Source organism: Hyaena hyaena, unplaced genomic scaffold (assembly GCF_003009895.1).
Source record: "Hyaena hyaena isolate Hyena2069 unplaced genomic scaffold, ASM300989v1 scaffold_120, whole genome shotgun sequence".
Lineage (NCBI taxonomy): Eukaryota > Metazoa > Chordata > Mammalia > Carnivora > Hyaenidae > Hyaena > Hyaena hyaena.
In genome coordinates this window covers 3,303,603-3,322,635 of record NW_024080752.1, presented here as the reverse complement: position 1 = coordinate 3,322,635, position 19,033 = coordinate 3,303,603, and the positions used below count along the sequence as shown (strand labels likewise).

Below are 19,033 nucleotides of genomic sequence, written 5' to 3'. Positions count from 1 at the left end.
TGTGAGCTCTCTAATATATGCAAAATAGATTCCATTTCTGATTAAATTAGTCCATGTCGGTTTCTGTTGTTTACAAACAAGAATCCTACTGACATAATTGCTAAAAACCTGTAATGGTTTATTTCTAGCTGGAATTTTTAACCTGGATCCAGGGATAGCTTTATAGAATCTGCGTGTATGTTGTACTACATGCAGAATTTTGGATACTTTGCATTCCGATTGGGGAGAGGGTCTATAGCTTTTATTTGATTCTCAAAAGTTTCTGTAACTCTAAAAAGGCCAGGAACCACTTATCTACAGGATACAATTTAAATACTTAGGATAATTTGCAAAATCTTTATGATCTGACCTCTGTCTACTGCTTCAGTTTTCTCTCTCATTGTGTTTCCTGTTGCTTCTGCTCTTCATTATCGTTGCATGCAAGTCACATCTAAATGGTACAGGTTCTCTAACACCACCTCATGTTTTTTAATTACGATGTCTTTGCTAATGATGTTCCTTTTAAAATAATTTTTTAAGGTTTATTTATTTTTGAAGGACAGAGAGAGAGAGCATGAGCAAGGGAGGGGCAGAGAGAGAGGGAGACACAGATTCTGAAGCAGGCCCCAGGATCTGAGCTGTCAGCACAGAGCCCAACATGGGGCTTGAACCCACGAGCCATGAGATCATGACCTGAGCTGAAGTCAGACACATAACCGACTGAGCCACCCAGGAGCCCCAGCTCATGATGTTCCTTCTGCCTTAAGTTCCCAATCTTTTTCTTTGCTCTTTACCCCACTTTTTAGTTTGCTGGGCACCTACTCATCTTTTAAACTCATCTGGTTTCACCTCTTCTGTGAAGGTCATAATCTCTGTGCTCCCAACCCCTTGGCTCACCTGATTTCAACTTTGACAGCAGCTCATGTCACACTAGTAGCTGGTTTGAGTGTGTCTTCTTTGTTGGCTTGGGACATTCTTCAAAGTCACTGAAGGTAGCTCCTTGCCTAGGCACATCTTTGTGGAGAAGTTAACCCCTCTGGGGGCAACAGTGGAAATGTCTGTGAGTCCAATGCCCCAGGCTTCCCATCTGTTGGTGCACAAATTCTAAGGCACCTTCTACATATTTCTTCAGAGAAACTTCTGAGCAACTGGGTCCCAGTTGCCTACAGTGGTGACTTGTTCATGAAGCACCCTTTACTGGCCTTTCTTCTTTTCCTTACTTTTTTGCTCTTGCTTCCTGGATTTCTGTTACCTGCATCCAAGTCTTTGTCTCAGGCTCTGCTTTCAGGTTAACCCAGATCAGGGCACCCTCTTGAGTTTGTGCCTCTACATTAGCTATAAGGAGTTGCCTTAGCGTCTGTTGCCTTTATTGTCCTTATTTACTGATTTCTCTCCAGTAGACTGTTATTTATTTTTTTGTTTAAAATTTTTTAAATTTATTTTTTATTGTGGTAAGAACAGTTAGCATAAGATCTATCCTCTTAACAAATTTTAAGTGTACATAATTGTTGACTATAGGTACAGTGTTGTACATCTTACTTGTTATTTATCTCATTTAACTGAAGTTTTATGGCTGTTGATTGGTAGCTCCTCATTTCCCCTTCTTTCAGCCCCTGGAAACTGCCATTTCAGCCTTTGACTTTGTGAATTTAAGGACTTTGGCTGCTTCCTATAAGTACAACCATGTAGTACTTATCTTTCTGCATTTGTCTTCTTTCATTTAGAAAGAACTTCCTTCATTTTTAAGGCTGAATAATATTCTTTTATATGTATATATACATATTTTTACCCATTCATCCACTGATGGACATTTCATTTGCTTCCACATTTTAGCTCTTGTGAATAGGGCTGCAATGAACGTGGGAGTAGTGCTTGTGTCTCTTTGAGATCCTGATTTTCAATTTTTTCTGGATGTATACCCAGAAGTGGGATTAGGGTCATATGTATGATAGTTCTATGTTTTTTTTTTTTTTTTTTTTTTTTTTTTTTTTTTTTTTTTTTTTTTTTTTTTTTTTTTTTTTTTTTTTTTTTTTTTGAGGAACCTCTTTACTGTTTTCTGTAGTGGCTGAACATTTTGCATTTCCACCAGCAGTGTACAAGGGTTCCATTTTCTCCATGTCCTTGCCAACACTTGTCTTTTGTTAAACTATGACTTCTTGAGAGTGAAGAACTCATCTTATTCATTATTGTTCCCTTAGTATTAAAAGAGAAAACTGGATCCTCATCAATGGGTGAAAAAACTAAGACATGAGAGCTTTTTTTTCTGAGTTCTCATGGGTTGTCTATGTTTACATGCATCTGGGGAGCGGAACTAAGACCAAACAGTGGAAGTTACCAAAAGACGGAGTTTAGTTCAAAATGGAGCTATCAATGCCCCTAAGGGAGGTGGGACTTGTTAGTAACAGTAACAGTGGCTCATTCTGGCATGATGCCTCTCTTGGTTTGCCTACTCTTCACTCTCTAGACAAGAATTGCTGTAATTGAGAGTTTTATGGGAAAAGAGTCCGAAATACAGATGCCTACAGGGGCCAGGCAGGGATGTAAACTAGTGAGGCTGAGCATCAGATAATCAGTAATGGAGGAAGTGTGTGTGTTCTGTCTAAAAGGGGTAGCGGCTCTGAGGAGTCAGTCAACTATTGTTGTGCAAGAATAGAGGTTTGGTTATGCCAGACTTCAGTTTTCCAAGGGAAAGCAGAAATCCAGATCCTTATATAAAAGTTTGCAGTTTAAAACACAATATGTGGGTCAAGAAGGCATCACGGTGGCTGGGTACAGACCATGGGTTGTTAGTTTGCAACCTGTGTGCAGCATGTGTGGCAAAGGGTGGTAAAACTTGAGATGCTAGCTGCTGTTAGAGCTTTTATGAGGAAAATGGTGCCCAGTGTGTTACTTCTGTCACCAGCTATTTCTCATCCTTTTTCACTGAAGATACAGCAAAATAACCAATTGTTTGTTCCCCATTTTAGATTCATTGATTAGAGATAGGTTCTGATTATAAGCTGTGTAGCCATTCTTTTAAGGTAAAAGTGAGCAGGTGCTTTTGTGTTACAAAGATTTACTAAAAGAAAAAATTATTTTAACTGGTTATGATGATCTATCTCTATTCCTTCCCTTTCATTTGAAACACATTGTTTTAGAAATCTCCTTTCTTCTACGTATGTGAAGCAAAACACAATAAAAAGATTCTGTCATCCGTGATAATGGTATTAGGTACACTTTGGACACTGGAGCTTACTAATTGTCTTTAAGGCTTCTTTTAGTCAACTCCCCCCCCCCCTTTTTTTAGTGAAGGTGGTAGTAAGCATACATTGCCAGAATAGTAGGTCTTCTCTATTGTATTTGTCCCACAGTTATTTATTTCACCAAGTTTCAGTGTGGTTTTCTACAATGACAAGGAACTGACCATTCCTTCAGTGAACATTTAGTGAGCTCCTATGGTATGCCAGACCCTATTTTAGCTGTTGAAGATACAGAAGCGAAATTAAACAAGGCCTTTGCTTTTCTGAAGCTGAACTTCAAGTGGTGAGAGATAACTGCAAACTGATAAATATATACAGAAGACATTTGGGATGGTAGTTAAGCATTGCGAGAATAAAATAGGATGGAAAGAATACGTATGTGAGGGAGTTACTCTAGCTTGGAGTTGAGGGAAGCTCTCCTTGAAACTGTGACAGCTGATGTTTCGAAGGGACACATGCACCCCAATGTTTTTATAGCAGCACTATCAACAATAACCAAAGTATGGAGAGAGCCCAAATGTCCATCGATGGATGAATGGATAAAGAAAATGTGGTATATATATATATATATATATATATATATATATATATATACACACACACACACACACAATGGAGCATTACTCGGTAATCAAAAAAAATGAAATCTTGCCATTTGCAACTACATGGATGGAACTAGAGGGTGTCATGCTAAGCGAAACTAGTCAGAGAAAGACAAATATCATATAACTTCACTCAAATGAGGACTTTTAAGATACAAAACAGATGAACATAAGGGAAAGGAAGCAAAAATAATATAAAAACAGGGTGGGGGACAAAAACATAAGAGACTCTTAAATATAAAGAACAAACAGAGTTGCTGGAGGGGTTGTGGGAAGGGGGATGGGCTAAATGGGGAAGAGGCATTAAGGAATCTACTCCTGAAATCACTGTTGCACTATATGCTAACTAACTTGCATGTAAATAAAATAATAATAACAATAATAAAAAAGAAATGGTGACAGCTGACACTTGACAAATGGGGGCCAGCCACCTCAAGACGGGGGGGGGGGGGGGGGGGGGGGGGGGGGAAGAGCATTCCAGCCCACAAATCAGCTCCTGCAGTGAGCCTCAGGCAGGAGGCCATAGGGTGGGTGTATTGAAGGCACAGCCAGGAAATCAGAGGGAAAGGGAATTTTAGAGTTAACAAATAGAATTAGTATACAAGTGAATTTATTCAGCAACTTTTGCAGTTTAAATGTTTATGGCCATGATCATATAGATCTTAGGGTTAGACTCATTAATTACCTAAGTAAGGTTCACACTGGATGAAGCCAGTGTTTCCAAGTCTATGTGGTATATCCTGCTCTGAAACCTCAAATTTCCCATGATAGGATAGGACCCTGGTAGTATTTTAGGAAAATGGCATCTGGTGTTATATGCTTAAGTTAAATCTGCTTTGGAAATAATCATGTATGCAGTGAACATGGTAAGAACAACTTGCTTCATCTTTTAACATAATAATTGCTCTCAAGGATTGTGAGAGCATATAGACAGATGGAGCATCCGGTTTTAAAGCTAACTGGACAGGGAAGAAAGCCATTGTGGATGAAGTTTCAGATTTTCTTGGATTTTTTGGTATCTGCACAAGAGAGCTGATGAATTGCCAGCGCATAATAAGCCAGAGCCCTGGATCCGGAGAGCATTTGTGATGTCCAGCCAACACAGAACCGCTTGCTCTTCCAAAGGGTGGTCTCCAAATCTGTTGTAGCCTTTGGCAAGAGTTTTATATCACAATTGAAAACAGATGCCCGTTCTGCCCTCTCCATTGTTGTCTGAGTTTCAACCATTCAGAGGGTGTGAGCCATGCAGTCTCTCATGCACCTTCAGAATGCCCTGCAAGAGTCCTCATTACACATCCCTAGCAGAAGCCTTGCTGTGAAACTCTCTGCAATGGAGAATAGACACAAGGCGGTGCCAGATTTATGAGGTTCTGGTAATCTGCTTGGTGCATCTGAATGTTCCTTGTCAAAATCAAAACACCAGTTCAAAGGTTTAATATAAAACATCTCTCCAGGCAGTTTCTATTTTATTATTTGTTTGTTTGTTTATTTAATTTAAATTGTAGTTAGTTAACATACAGTGCAACATCAGTTTCAGGAGTAGACTTTACTGTTTCAGCACTTACATACAACACCCAGTGCTCATCATAATATGTTCCCTCCTTAATACCCATCACCCATGTAGCCCTCCCTCTCTTCTCTTCCCTCCTTCCCATATATTCATCTGTTTTGTTTCTTAAGTTCCACATATGAGTAAAATCATATGGTATTTGTCTTTCTTTGATTGATTTATTTCATGTAGCATAATATATTCTAGCTCCTATATATGTTGTTGCAAATGGAAAGATTTCATTCTTTTTGATGGCTGAGTAATATTCCTGTGTGTGTGTGTGTGTGTGTGTGTGTGTGTGTGTCCCACATTTTCTTGTATCCCACATTTTCTTTATCCATTCAACAGTTGATGGACATTTGGACTCTCTCCATAGTTTGGCTATTATTAATAATGCTTCTACAGACACTTTGAATCTGTATTTTTGTATCCTTGGGAAAAATACCTGCTAGTGCAATTGCTGGGTCACAGGGTAGTTCTATTTTTAGCTTTTTGACGACATACTGTTCTGCAGAATGGCTGCACCAGTTTGCATTCCCACCAACAGAGCAAGAGGGTTTCCCTTTCTCCACATCCTTGCCAATACCTGTTGTTCTTGTGTTGTTAATTTTAGCCATTCTGACAGGTAGAAGGTGGTATTTCATCGTGGCTTTGATCTGTATTTCCCTGGTGATGAGTGATGTTGAGCATCATTTCATGTGCCTGTTAGCCATCTGAATGTTTTCTTTGGAAAAGTGTCTATTCATGTCTTCTGACATGAACTGGGTTGTCTGTTTTTTTGGGTGTGGAGTTTCAGAAGTTCTTTCTAGATTTTGGGTACTAACCCTTTATCAGATATGCCATTTGCAAATATCTTCTCTCATTCTGTACGCTGACTTTTAGTTTTGTTGATTGTTTCCTTCACTGTGTAGAAGGTTTTATCTTAATGAAGTCCTAATAGTTCATGTTTGCTTTTGTTTCCCTTGCCTTCAGCAAAACATGGACAGTTTCTATTTTAAGAATATTAAAACCTAATGGAAAGTATTTAATCATAAAGGACTATGTAATCCTAAAGAAGAAGTAAAGCATACCGTCCCTAATGGACTATATTTTTATCACAGGATATGACCTAAAATGTGCTTGTGTTTTATATACATGGCATTGAGAATCCAGAGTATCAAAAATCACTGTAAATCTTGATCAAAAGAAACTTATTAGATATAACAATGAAATATAATATATGGGCTTTGCTCAGATCCTGGTGTTAATCAACTGAAATTTAAACAACAATTGGGAAAATTTAATATGCAGTGAATATGTGACAATATTAAATAGTCATTGGTAATTTTGTTAGGTGTGATAATGACTTGGAGGTTATGTAAGGAGATGGCCTTATTTTATGGAGATGCATGCTCAAATACATAGAGATGAAAAATCACATCTATAATTTATTTTAAAACACTTCAACAAGAAATCAACTGAAGCAAACATGCCAAAATGTTAATAACTGTTCAGTCTCGGTGATGGGCTTGTGGAATTTACTATAGTATTTTCTCCACTGTCCTGTATATTTGAAAACTTTTTTTTTTTTTTTTTACAAATAGTTTATTGTCAAATTAGTTTCCACAGAAAACTTTTATAATTCAACGTTTAAAAGAGCTTTGCACATTGGAGCACAGACAGTGCAGTGATGTGTCAGCTAAGCAGCATTATTTTATGATCATAGTGGATGCTGCTTTTTTGTGCCTTTTGTCACATTAAGAGATAAATAGCACTGCACCTGGAAACTAGATGATTTCTTCATCAGTGGGATATTACAGTAAAAATAAATCAATTACCAGCCCCCACCCCCTGCCCCACACACTCTGATTTTAAACTTGGCCTATGGTTATAGGAGGTGAGGTAGCTCAGAGGTAAACACTGCAACATGCAGAATCCTAAAGCTAGTATTTTAAACATTCTGTTTCAACCTTAATTTTGAAAGAGTACAGTCTTAAACTGCAGTTACTAAAGTCATTTTCTTTCCCATCAAAATGTAAATTCTACAACCTGGATTATAGTAACATATATAAAATATTGTTGCTGTGTCAGGCACAGGCTTGTCAAACCATGGCCCATCTTCTTCCTTCTCCGTTCAGAGATATTGAGGAGCTGTTACCATTAAATCTACCTGTGCTGTTTCTTCAGACAGTGTGTTTTTGCTGATAGTATGTTCTAGTACTGGGTATGGGTGAGGCTTTCTTTTCTTGGGATATTTTGCTATCTAGACCCTGAAGTAAGTTCAACTTATTGATGGATATAATAACTTCACATTGCTGTGTGGGCTGAGTCACATGAGCTGGCTACTGGTGGAACAAAACAGGTTGTGTTTTCATTCCCACCTACATTTAACTTTTAAGTTCTCTTTCTCCTCATTTTTCATCCGTACTTGGTGTCATTCATAGATTTAAGAGCAAAAGGTATCCTGCTGTCCCCCCTCTTCAGCCTCAATACTTTATAAGCTGTGAGTATTGTACCTCATATTATTATTATTATTATTATTAAGCAACAATGCCTATATGGAGGTATCTTGATTTAGAATTAGTGTTAAAAATAATGTCCTAATCGTAACAGTGAACACTCACTGAGCTCCTTCCCTGTAACGCACTACTGAAAGTGCTCTGGGGTGAAACGTAGTGGTGGAATGCATGGGACTAGAAGACCTGCTTTCTGTCTCCAGCAGTGGGTGAACTTTGTGGACATAAGAGAGACAGTTACCACGGAAAGTGTTTGGCAAGCACCAGCATGTGCCATGGACTGCAAGGGTGGCATAGACTCAAGATACCTGGGGCCACCATGGCTTCCACGAGCATAAAAAATTTAAACTGAACCTTCAGACAGGTTAAATTTTGACACAGAGAGAGAAAGGGCAGTAAAGTATTTCTGCATGGTCAGTGAGTATCCTCAGGAGCTAGGAGTGTTTGGGTAACTGTAAGTAAGGGAGTTCGGCTGGATGGAAGACCTCCTACTGGGACCAAGCATGCTGAGGGCAGGAATGTGAACTATGGGAAGCACTGGCCAGGCAGTAAAGATCTGGGGCAGTAACGTGAGTAAGGCTGTGTGTTAGGAGCTCAGTCTGGCAGTGTTGGCCTCAAGATAGGTTGCAGGGAGGAGAGATTAAGACAGGGAAATCAATTTGGAAACCACTGCAGAATAGTTCAAGTGGGAAAAGGAATAAAAGTGTACATTTGGGTAACGACAGCAGGAATCGAAGGGAGGCATGACTACCAGATGTGCTGCAAAAGAACTGACTAGAATTGATGAATGAATTGAAGTCCTCTTTGAAAGAGAACAGGAAAATGCAAACCGTGAAGTATAAGTTGAGTCATACCTCATATGACTCAACTGAGAATGTTTGAAAGAAAACTTGTCATTTTTTATTTATTTATAGGAAGGTAGCCCCACCCTTGTAATTACTAAGCTTCAGAAAAATTCCAAGAATGGCTGTTTATGTCCTCTAGCCTTGGCTGCCTTTTTATCCATCTCTAAGAATTAGCAGGACAGTGCTGTGGAGGAGGAGGAAATGTAACCTGAAACTTTACTAAGTATATTGGTTCATAAATGAGATGTGAAAGCACCCCCGAAAAAGTAGTAATAGTCTAGTGGGAAGAACCTGGAGGTCAATGCTGGAGGAGCAAGTCACGTAGAAAAGGCTCCCTTGAGAGGATGTTCAGTGTCTTTCAATGGAGTGGTGGAGCCCACAGCGAGAAGGGTGCTGGGGAATAAATCCTCTCTCCTACTCTCTTCCATCCCATTTCTTGATGATCTCCCTTTCTCCAGTCTAGATGGCAAGGGGACCCATTGGTGCAATATACAGGTCAGCCTCCTGAGGCAGATGGCAGGGTAGAGAAGAGGAGAGAGTAGAACTGGGGGTGCAGACAAAAGGGGACAGTCACAGCATCCTCTTTACAGCATATAACAGTACTGGCGGGGGTGGGGGGTTGTGTGGAAGATCTTCACAGAATCATAAAATGTGAGACCTGGAAGGATCCTGAGAAGTAATTCTCAGCCTCGTTTTAGAGATGGGGAAAGAGAACCCTATAGGGGTAGCAACTGGGTACAGCTAATTGTCACAGAGCCGAGGAAAAGGACAGACCTTTTGATTTGCAGCCCTGGCTCTTTCCAGTTGGCTAGGTAGCTTCCATATAGCCACAAAGTCTTCAGGCCCGTGACACCAGCTCAGCCACTTCTGCAAGGGTGAGAGTGGTAAGGAGGTCTCAGTTGTTACTCAAGGGAATGTGTAAGCATTACAGAGAAAGCCATTGCTGGCGGACATGTTCCTGTAACTGAAGTTAAGAGTCATTGCGGATAATATAGAAAGTATAGGAATGTGTTAAGGAGAAAATAAAATCACCCACAATGTACCACAGAGATAATAACTGTTAATGTTCTAGTACTTTCTTAAAATCTTTAAAAATTATAAATTTATATAAACGTGTATGTGTCAATCCAAATTTAGTATCAGTTGTACATACAGTTTTGTATCTTATTTTTTCACTTGATAGTAAATAATTTCCCACATAGTAAATTGTCCTAGAATCTAGGTTTTTGGTTTTTTTTTTCCAAAGATTTATTTCATTTTGAGAGAGAGAGAGAGAGTGCATGTGCATGTACGGGACAGGCAGAGGGAGAGAGAGAATCCCAAGCACGCCTCATGCTGTCAGTGCAGAGCCTGATGCAGGGCTTGATCCCGCAAACTGTGAGATTATGACCTGAGCTGAAATCGAGAGTCAGACACTTAAGTGAAACTGAGCCACTGAGGGGCCCCTAAGTTCCAAGTTTTAATAGTAGTAATATTTTTAATAGATATAGCATAATTTTAAAAATATTTCCTATTAATAGGCATTTAAGTTGTCTTTATATTTTCTGCTGTTATACATATATAAATACTTGTGCTTATCTCTAGGACGTTTTCATAAAAAAAAATTGCCAGCATAAGCATTTTCAGTGGTCATTTCTGGTGGGTCACAGTGGAAAGAATATGGCTCTGAGATCAGACATCCTGATCAATATTCTGCTCTCCAGTTTCTGGATGTGACCTTAGGCTCAGTCTGCAAAGCCTCATTCTCTTACTTGTTAAACAGGGATCATACTGCCAACCCCCCAGTGCTGTGAGGAGAACTAGATGAGACAGTGCCTTTAAAGTGGCTGAAACATAGGGAGTGCTCAGTACATGTTAGCTCCCTGTTCCTATGGGATGAGTTGGTTTGCACATGTGTGTGTGTACACATGGCTGGGTGTGTAGAATGAAGGGAAGAAAATATAAGACTGTAGTCAGTATAAAGAAAAAAGTAAAATTGACTTGAAAAGAGACACATTTAGACTATGAAGATTTCCTTCATGGTCTTGATGGTATTGATAATGAAGAGAGAAACAGAAGTCCTCAGTGACTATTTTTCTTGGCACTGGGCTGTCCAATAGACACTTGTAACCTTGTTCCCCATCCTCTTTCTTCCTAAGTGCTCATCTTCAAACTCTACCAGCGGGCAAAGCACGTGTACAGCGAGGCTGCACGGGTGCTCCAGTTTAAGAAGATATGTGAAGAAGCACCTGAGAACATGGTCCAGCTGCTGGGGGAATTAATGAACCAGAGCCACGTGAGCTGCCGGGACATGTACGAGTGCAGCTGCCCTGAGCTGGACCAGCTGGTGGACATCTGTCGGTGAGCCTGGGACAGCAGCATGGGGGGGGGGGGGCTGGGGGACACGGCCATGGAAACTGTTGAAATGCATGAAAAAAAAATGCAGTATTTTCATAGCCTTCTAAGTGAAAGGAAATTCTTCCCCACTTCCTGTCTGAGGTGGTTTCAATGATACAAAGCGGAACTCATTCTCTCCTAAATATCTGTAGGAGAAAGATTGGAGACCGGACTCCATAGCTTCATGAGGCCCTAGGTCTAGAATCAGTTCTTCACAACGCTTTTCCATCTTCGGATGATTAGATATTTCAGGGAGCTTTTCGTAGCCATAGACCCTGCTCTTACTTTCTCATCATATTTTAATCAATGGTGTATTCGCTAGAACGGGGGCCCTGCCAGCATCTCCTGTTTGGTGTCCTGAGTGTAGTAGATTTATTCAAAAGAAGGGAGAAAACAGAAAGAGGGTCTCAGACCTGATCGGAGTGTATTTGGAGGCAAGGGGAGGTGGCTGAAGGAATTCCTCAGAAAGCCTTTGAGATTTAGGTTAGGCAATTTGGAGAAATGAGGACTTGATGACCTGGTTTATAAATGGTTGGTTGAGACAGAAATGTAAAGGAGAAAACTCTTTCACAAAGCCTGAGAACAGCTTCCTTGTAATTGTTAGAGAATGGGGATAATAGAGTAGAATGGTCACTTTACCCAGAAGGGATTTCATTGACCTTGTGAGGACTGAAAGGGAAATTGGGAGAACTCTCAAATGGCTAGATGTTATTTCCGCTGTGAGAAGATAATGCAGGACTGCCTGCAATTAGTAATGAAAATAGTAATGAAAACAAAATTAACCACTTGGCACCTATGGCTTGCCTCACTCATTGCCACACTTCCAGCCTGAAAAGTCTAAATCACCTAGTTCCAGTGATCACAGATGGCATATGTAACCCAACTTGTAGAGAGACTTGAACATAGTATTGATGAGAATCACTCTGCTGACGTCAGAGCTTGCTCACTGATTGCCAAAACGCCTTTCAGAGCCTGTTCCATTATAAGTGCTCTTTTCTGAAAATACCAAGGGCCCAGTAAATGGAAGAGATGAATATTATTCAGTTCTGGAAATTAGAAGAAGTAGAATGGTTTGTGCAGATATCAGGCAGAAGTGTCTTTGCCTGGAGGGTAGCGGGGGTAGTTTGAATCCCCCCTGAAAAGCAGTGAAGGGGCATTTGCCAGCCTCCTGGAATTTTCTAATGAACCTCCTCTTCCTGGGATGGTTAACCAGCTCTCACTCTCATGGGGCCTCTCATGGGGAAAGAGGGGAATGACAATTAAAAATAAATTGATTGGTGGGGCTCCTGGGTGGCTTAGTCAGTTAAGCGTCCGACTTTCGCTTAGGTCATGATCTCGCGGTTCGTGGGTTCGGGCCCCGCGTCGGGCTCTGCGCTGACTGCCAGTTCAGAGCCTGGAGCCTATTTCAGAGTCTGTGACTCCCTCTCTCTCTGACCCTCCCCTGCTCACGCTGTCTCTCTCTCTCTCTCTCTCTCCTAGAAATAAATAAAAATATAAAAAAAATTTAAAAAAATTGATTGGTAGTGGTAAAGTGCTATGAAAAAAAAAAATAGAAGGGTCAGAGAGTGCCACGGTTGAGGGGGTAACCTTTAATCGGAAGGGTTGAGGAAGACTACTCTGAGGAGATGATGTTTGAGCAGAGACCTGAAGAAGTGAAGAAATGAGAACACAGGCCCTGAGGTGGGGATGTGGCTGTCACATATGAGGAAACGCTGGAAAAGCAGTAGGCTGGAGGGCAGTAGAGAGTAGCAGGTGATGAAGTAAGGGGGGTGGTGGGAAGGCACACCACAGGGCCTCCTAGGTCACTGGAAGGACTCTGGCTCTGGGCGCAGAAGGGTGGCGGTGGAGGTGCTAAGTGATCCCATGCAAGGTGTGCCTTGAAGGAAGATTGGAGACAATTGCTGTGTGGGTGAAAGACAGGAATCAAGAGGACTCCTGGGTTTTTGGTCTGGGAAAATGTGCTTGTTTCTGTAAGAGCCACATTTGGCGAAGCCAGATTTCACATTTTGGGGGTCAGAATTCTCTCATAGTTCCATTAGGTAAGAAGACAGGAAGGGTCCTTCGAGGCACGAGAAGGCACTAGGAGGTGAAGTGATTTGAACAAGTAAATGTATGGAGTCAGTGTGGAGCCTGGTTTCCAATCCAGTGTTTTGCCACGCCTCCCTCCCCACCTTGGCTTTACTGAGACATGATTACGTTGGAATGTGGGTCATTTTTCACCTGTTTTCCTTTCCGGGTTTAAAGTTTTAATAGTGGAGGTTTGTGTTGTCCTAGTGTGCAGCGCGTGAACACTGGACAGAGCCGTGTGGAGTGGGGGAGGCAGTGTGTGGAGTAAGACAACTGAGCTGAAGTTAGGAAGGTTGAGTTCCAGCTCTGCCACTCTTTCTTCCGAGCTCTGTGATTTTGCACTGTTGTTTTGTTTTATGATCTCTGGTGTCTTTTTCTGTTCGAACTGTCTATAGGTCTATTTTTTTTAAAAAATGCGGTACCCCAATGTTCATAGCAGCACTCTCCACAATAGCTAAAACATGGAAAGAGCCTAAGTGTCCATCAACAGATGAATGGATCAAGAAGATGTGGTTTATCTATACCATGGAATACTACATGGCAATGAGAAACAATGAAATCTGGCCATGTGTAGCAACATGGATGGACCTTGAGGGTGTTATGCTGAGCGAAATAAGTCAGGCAGAGAAGGACAAATACCATATGTTTGCACGTATAGGAGGATTAGGAGGAACTTGACGGAGGACCAAGGGGGAGAAGAAGGGCGGAAATGGTGGGGGAAAGGGAGAGAGGCAAACCATGAGAGACTCTTGAATGCTGACAAAAACTGAGGACTGATGGATGTGGGGGGGAGGGGGGGATGGGCATGAAGGAGGGCACTTTGGGGATGAACACTGAGTGTTATGTAGAAACTAATTTGACAATAAACTATTTGTAAAAAAAAAAAAAAATGCGGTTCCAGTGAAAGAGTTAGTGGCTAGGTCGTAAAAGGGTTCAGAGAGCACCTTTCGTTTATTATTACTCTTACTTGTTTTTGGAAAGTCCTTTCTTAATGGCTTAACACTCAAATTTAACGCTTAAATTAATCTTTAAACAGTTAATTTTTTAAAATTTATTCATTTTGAGAGGGAGAGAGCATGAGGGACAGAGAGGGAGGGAGAGAGAGAAACCCAAGCAGGTTCCCTGCTGTCAGCACAGAGCCTGAGGCAGGGCTCGATCTTACAAACCAGCAAGGTGCAAATGCAAAACGAGCTGCCCTTAAGCCCTAGTTCCTCTTGAAGCTTCATGACTGTAGCACTGGGCCAGGACGGGGAGGTGCTGGATGTGCTGCGAAGGGCCCTGGCACGGCAAGTCAACCTCTGGTAGAGTATTTTGTTTAAGAGTCACAATCAGCTCCACATTTCCCTGTCCCTTTTAAAAATGTTACCACCAAGGGGGAAGGCATGATTAAGACTGGGCAGCCTGAGGTTGGTTGTCTTCCTGAGACCGTAAGAGGGAGGAGGGAAGCTGAAATGGGTTCAAGGAGGAACAAGGCCAAAGACCGTCTTTATTCCCTGGTCTACTTGTGGCACTTTAAGATTCCTATAGTTTTCCTGAAGGCCTGCTTGGAAACTATCTGCATGAAAAGACAACTAATTGATTGAGTGAATGAATGAGGGATTTCAATACCTAGATACTTAGGGCACTACACACAAGCCAAAATCTTTTTTTAACTTTAATTCTTAAAAGTTTTTATTTAACATCCAGTTAGTTAACATATGGTGTACTATTGGTTTCAGGAGAATTCAGTGACTTATCACTTATATGTAACACCCAGTGTTCATCACAGCAAGTGCCCTCCTTAATCCCCATCACCTAGTTAACCCTTCCCCTCAATCACCTCCACTCTGGTAACCATCAGTTTGTTCTCTCTTGTTAACAGTCTGTTTCTTGGTTTGCCTCTCCCTCCCTCTTTGTTTCTCTTTGCTCATTTGTTGTTTTTTAAGTTCCACATATGAGTGAGACCATACAGTCTTTGTCTTTCTCTGACTTATTTTGCTTAGCATTATACTCTCTAGTCTCTATCCATGTCATTGCAAATGGCAGGATTTCATTCCTTTTTATGGATGAGTAATATTCCTGTGTGTGTGTGTGTGTGTGTGTGTGTGTGTACATACCATGTCTTCTTTATCCATTCATCAATGGATGGACACTTGGGCTGCTTCCGTATTGGCTATTGTAGATAATGCATGTATCACTTTGAATTAGTGTTTTTGCATTCTTTCAGTAAATACCTAGTAGATTGCTGGGTCGTAGGGTAGTTCTATTTTTAACCTTTTAAGGAACTTCCATACAGTCTTCCAGAGTGGCTACACCACTTTGTATTCCCACCAACAGTGCAAGAGTGTTCCCCTTTCTCTGCATCCTCTCCAGTACCTGTCATACAAACTGAAATGTTGTGCGGTGAGCTAGATTATATTCAAAGGCATCTCGGGGGGCAAGATGGCGGGGAAGTAGGGAGCTCCGTGCATTGCACTTGCCCCCATATCTCACACGGAAAAGATGTGAAGCCATAGGAAACCCTACAGAACCCAAGAGATTGGGAGAGAAAGGACGCAGAATCCACCGAGAAAGCCTTCTAATGTGAGTGTGAACGGGGTAAGGTAAAATCAGGCAGGGATCGGAGACTGGAGGGACAGGGCGATCCCCCTCTGCGGGGAGTGAGAGGGGAAAAAGGGAGAGTCCGAAACTACTCAAGATACGGGCCTTGCCGCTGGGAAACAGAAAAACCTCCGCTCGGGGCATAGAAGGATGGTGCGCGCCAAATCCCCGTGTGTGAAATCATCCCGGAGAGGCTGCGCGAGAGCCAACTCGTCCTGGAGCGGCTGCGCTGCGCGGGCACCACTCCTTTGCTCCTTTGTATTCCCAGCGTGGCTGGGTTCCTGGAGGAGCCGTGCGCGGACCTCCGCGCTCCGAGCTGGCTGGAACTTTAGAGGGAAGGCGAAGGGCTTAAAACTGGGAGATTTGCCTGCGAGTTCGTGTTTTGGGTGATGAGACACAGAAGGACCTGATTTCCCTCTCTCCAGCGGGCCAGACGTGCCCTGCAGACAAGCCCCCGCCCATGCTCGCCAACCGGACCTGGAGGAACCGGGAGCAGGGGCTTCTGGCTCCACCCCCAGGGCTAGGCAGGAGGCTTGGAATTGCCCTGAGGGGATCGCCTGCCAGGTTGTGGCTGCCGTGGTTTCAGTCAGGCATGTGGACTGCCCTTGGAAACTAGCTGGCCTGGGTTAAAGAGCGCGACCCACCCGGCACGGGACTTTACACGCCCAAAAAAGCGAGGTGCAGCGCTTGGTTCAAGAAGGGACTGGAGCGCCGCCACTCTCCTCCCCACAACCGCCAAGGCAGAGCTCCCGCCTGAGGCATTGGATCCCGCCAGGCCCATCCCTGCCTGAGAGCTGCCCTCCTCCCCTTTTTTTTTTCTTTTTTTACCCCTTGTCCTGGAACACTGATCCAATTAATGTTCACAACTAGTCCATTCTGTAGATGTAAATTCTACACCTACCGACATTTTCAGCTCTTTCTCTCAGGAGTAATTAGACTATAGAGTTTCTCTGGATAACATCGGCGTCCTTCTCTCACCTATCCAACCATATTCCACTCCTTAGCTCTTTGATAAAAGATTCTTATCCCTCCTGCCTGTTCATTCTATTTCCAGTTTTGCCTCATCCCCGCCCTGTCTTCTCTCTCTTTCTCTATGCTCTTCAACCAGCACTGCATACACACCGCTATTTAACTGTAGCTGGGAAATCCGGTTATATGCTTTAAACCATTCTTTGTCCATCATTTTTCTTCTTTTTTCCTTTTCTTCTTTTGGACTCTTTTATGTATTTTTTACATTCTATTATTCGCTCTCCCTCCTCTGTCTTTTCCCTTAACTTTTTCGTTTTCCCCTCTTGGTTTGCATGTTAGTTGAATTTGTCTGTGCATTTGTGTGCTCCTGCTCCCTGTGTGTTTGTCTGTCTGTTTCCTTCTCCAGGGCTACCTCAAGAAACAAGCCAGATACACAAGGCGGAGAGTCCCAAATATCACTACAAGTAGGATAATAAATAAAATAGCCAAGGTCCCAACAAGAGAGACCAAGAGATACCATTCAAAAAACACTCTTTGAAAGGATAGGCCCTGGACAGTCAAAGAGTCTTCTTGGATATAGCAGCGCTCATAGGTGCAGAGAGCATAACAAGTCTTTAAATCTAACAAGAGCCAGAAAGCTAACTAAAATGACAAAACAAAAGAGCTCTCCTCCAAAGAAACTCCAAAAGAAATGACAGCTAATGAACTGCTCAAAACAGATATAAGCAGCATAAATGAACAAGATTTTAGAAGAATAATCATAATAGCTAGGCTTGAAAAAAGCATAGGGGACATCAAAGAAACTATGGCTACAGACAAAATGGAAACTAAAAATAGGCATGAAGAATTTAAAAATGCGATAAATGAGATACATAATAAACTAGAGGCCTCCAGTGCATGGACTGAAGAGGCAGAAAGGAGAATAAGTGATTTAGAAGACACCATTATAGAAAAACAAGAAGCTGACAAAAAAGGACACAAACTGATCCAGGAACAGGAAAGAAGAATTCGAGAGCTCAGCGATATGGTCAAACGCAACAATATCCGTATCATAGGAATCTCAGAAGAGGAAGAGAGAGGGAAAGGTGCTGAAGGAGTCCTGGAACAAATTATAGCAGAGAACTTCCCTGACCTGGGGAAGGAAGTAAGTGTGGAAATACAAGAGCCTCAGAGGACTCTCCTCAGATGTAACTTGAATCAATCTTCTCACGGCATATCGTAGTAAAAATGGCAAAATATAAGGACAAAGAGAGAATTTTGAAAGCAGCTAGGGAGAAAAGGGCCCTAACATACAAAGGGAAACCTATCAGAGTGGTGACAGACCTATCTACAGAAACTTGGCAGGCCAGAAAGGAATGACAGATCTTCAATGTGATGAACAGTAAAAATATGCAGCCAAGAATCCTCTATCCAGCAAGCCTGTCATTCAAAATAGAAGGAGAGATAAAAACCTTTCCAAATAAGCAGAAATTGAAAGAATTTGTCACCACTAAGCCAGGCCTACAAGAAATCCTGAGGGGGACTCTCTGAAGGAAATGTTGCAAGGAACAAAGATACCAGAGACACCACCGCAAACATGAACCATACAAAAGATACAAAGACTCTAAACCCACATATTTCAATAATAACACTGAATGTAAATGGGCTGAATGCTCCAATAAAAAGACATAGGGTAGGAGAATGGATAAAAAAACAAAATCCATCTATATGCTGTCTACAAGAAACTCATTTTAGACTGGAAGATACCTTCAGATTAAAAGTAAGGGGATGGAGAAATATATATCATGCTACAGGAAATCAAAAGAAAGCCGGAGTAGCTGTACTTATATCAGACAAACTGGACTTTAAATTAAAGACAGTAACAAGAGATGAAGAAGGGCACTACATAATAATTACAAGGTCCATCCATCAGGAAGAACTAACTATCATAAAGGTCTATGCACCGAATATGGGAGCACCTAAATATCTAAAACAATTAATCACAAACAGAAACAAGCTTATAGATAGGAATGTGCTAATAGCAGGGGACTTTAATACTCCGCTTACAGCAATGGATAGGTCAACCAGACAGAAAAATCACTGAAGAAATAATGGACTTGAAAGACACATTGGACCAGATGGATCTGATGGATATATTTAGAACTCTACATCCTGAGGCCATGGAATTTACTTTCTTCTCAAGTGCGCATGGCACATTCTCCAAGATAGATCACATACTGGGACATAAAGCAGCCCTCAAGAAATATAAAAGAATTGAGATCATACCATGCACACTCTCAGATCATAATGCTATGAAACTTGAAATCAATCACAGGAAGAAGTCTGGAAAACC

The 19,033-nt window shown here is 41.7% G+C and overlaps 1 protein-coding gene across 2 annotated transcripts in view; it reads left to right on the top strand.

Annotated features, from left to right (window-relative positions):
• Positions 1–19,033, top strand: part of GALK2 (galactokinase 2) — a 133,645-nt gene that overhangs the window by 102,666 nt on the left and 11,946 nt on the right. For both annotated transcript variants that reach the window (XM_039237155.1, XM_039237156.1), the window contains exon 9: positions 10,848–11,049. In XM_039237155.1, the coding sequence (XP_039093086.1) occupies positions 10,848–11,049 (202 nt within the window). The remainder of the gene's footprint in view (positions 1–10,847; positions 11,050–19,033) is intronic.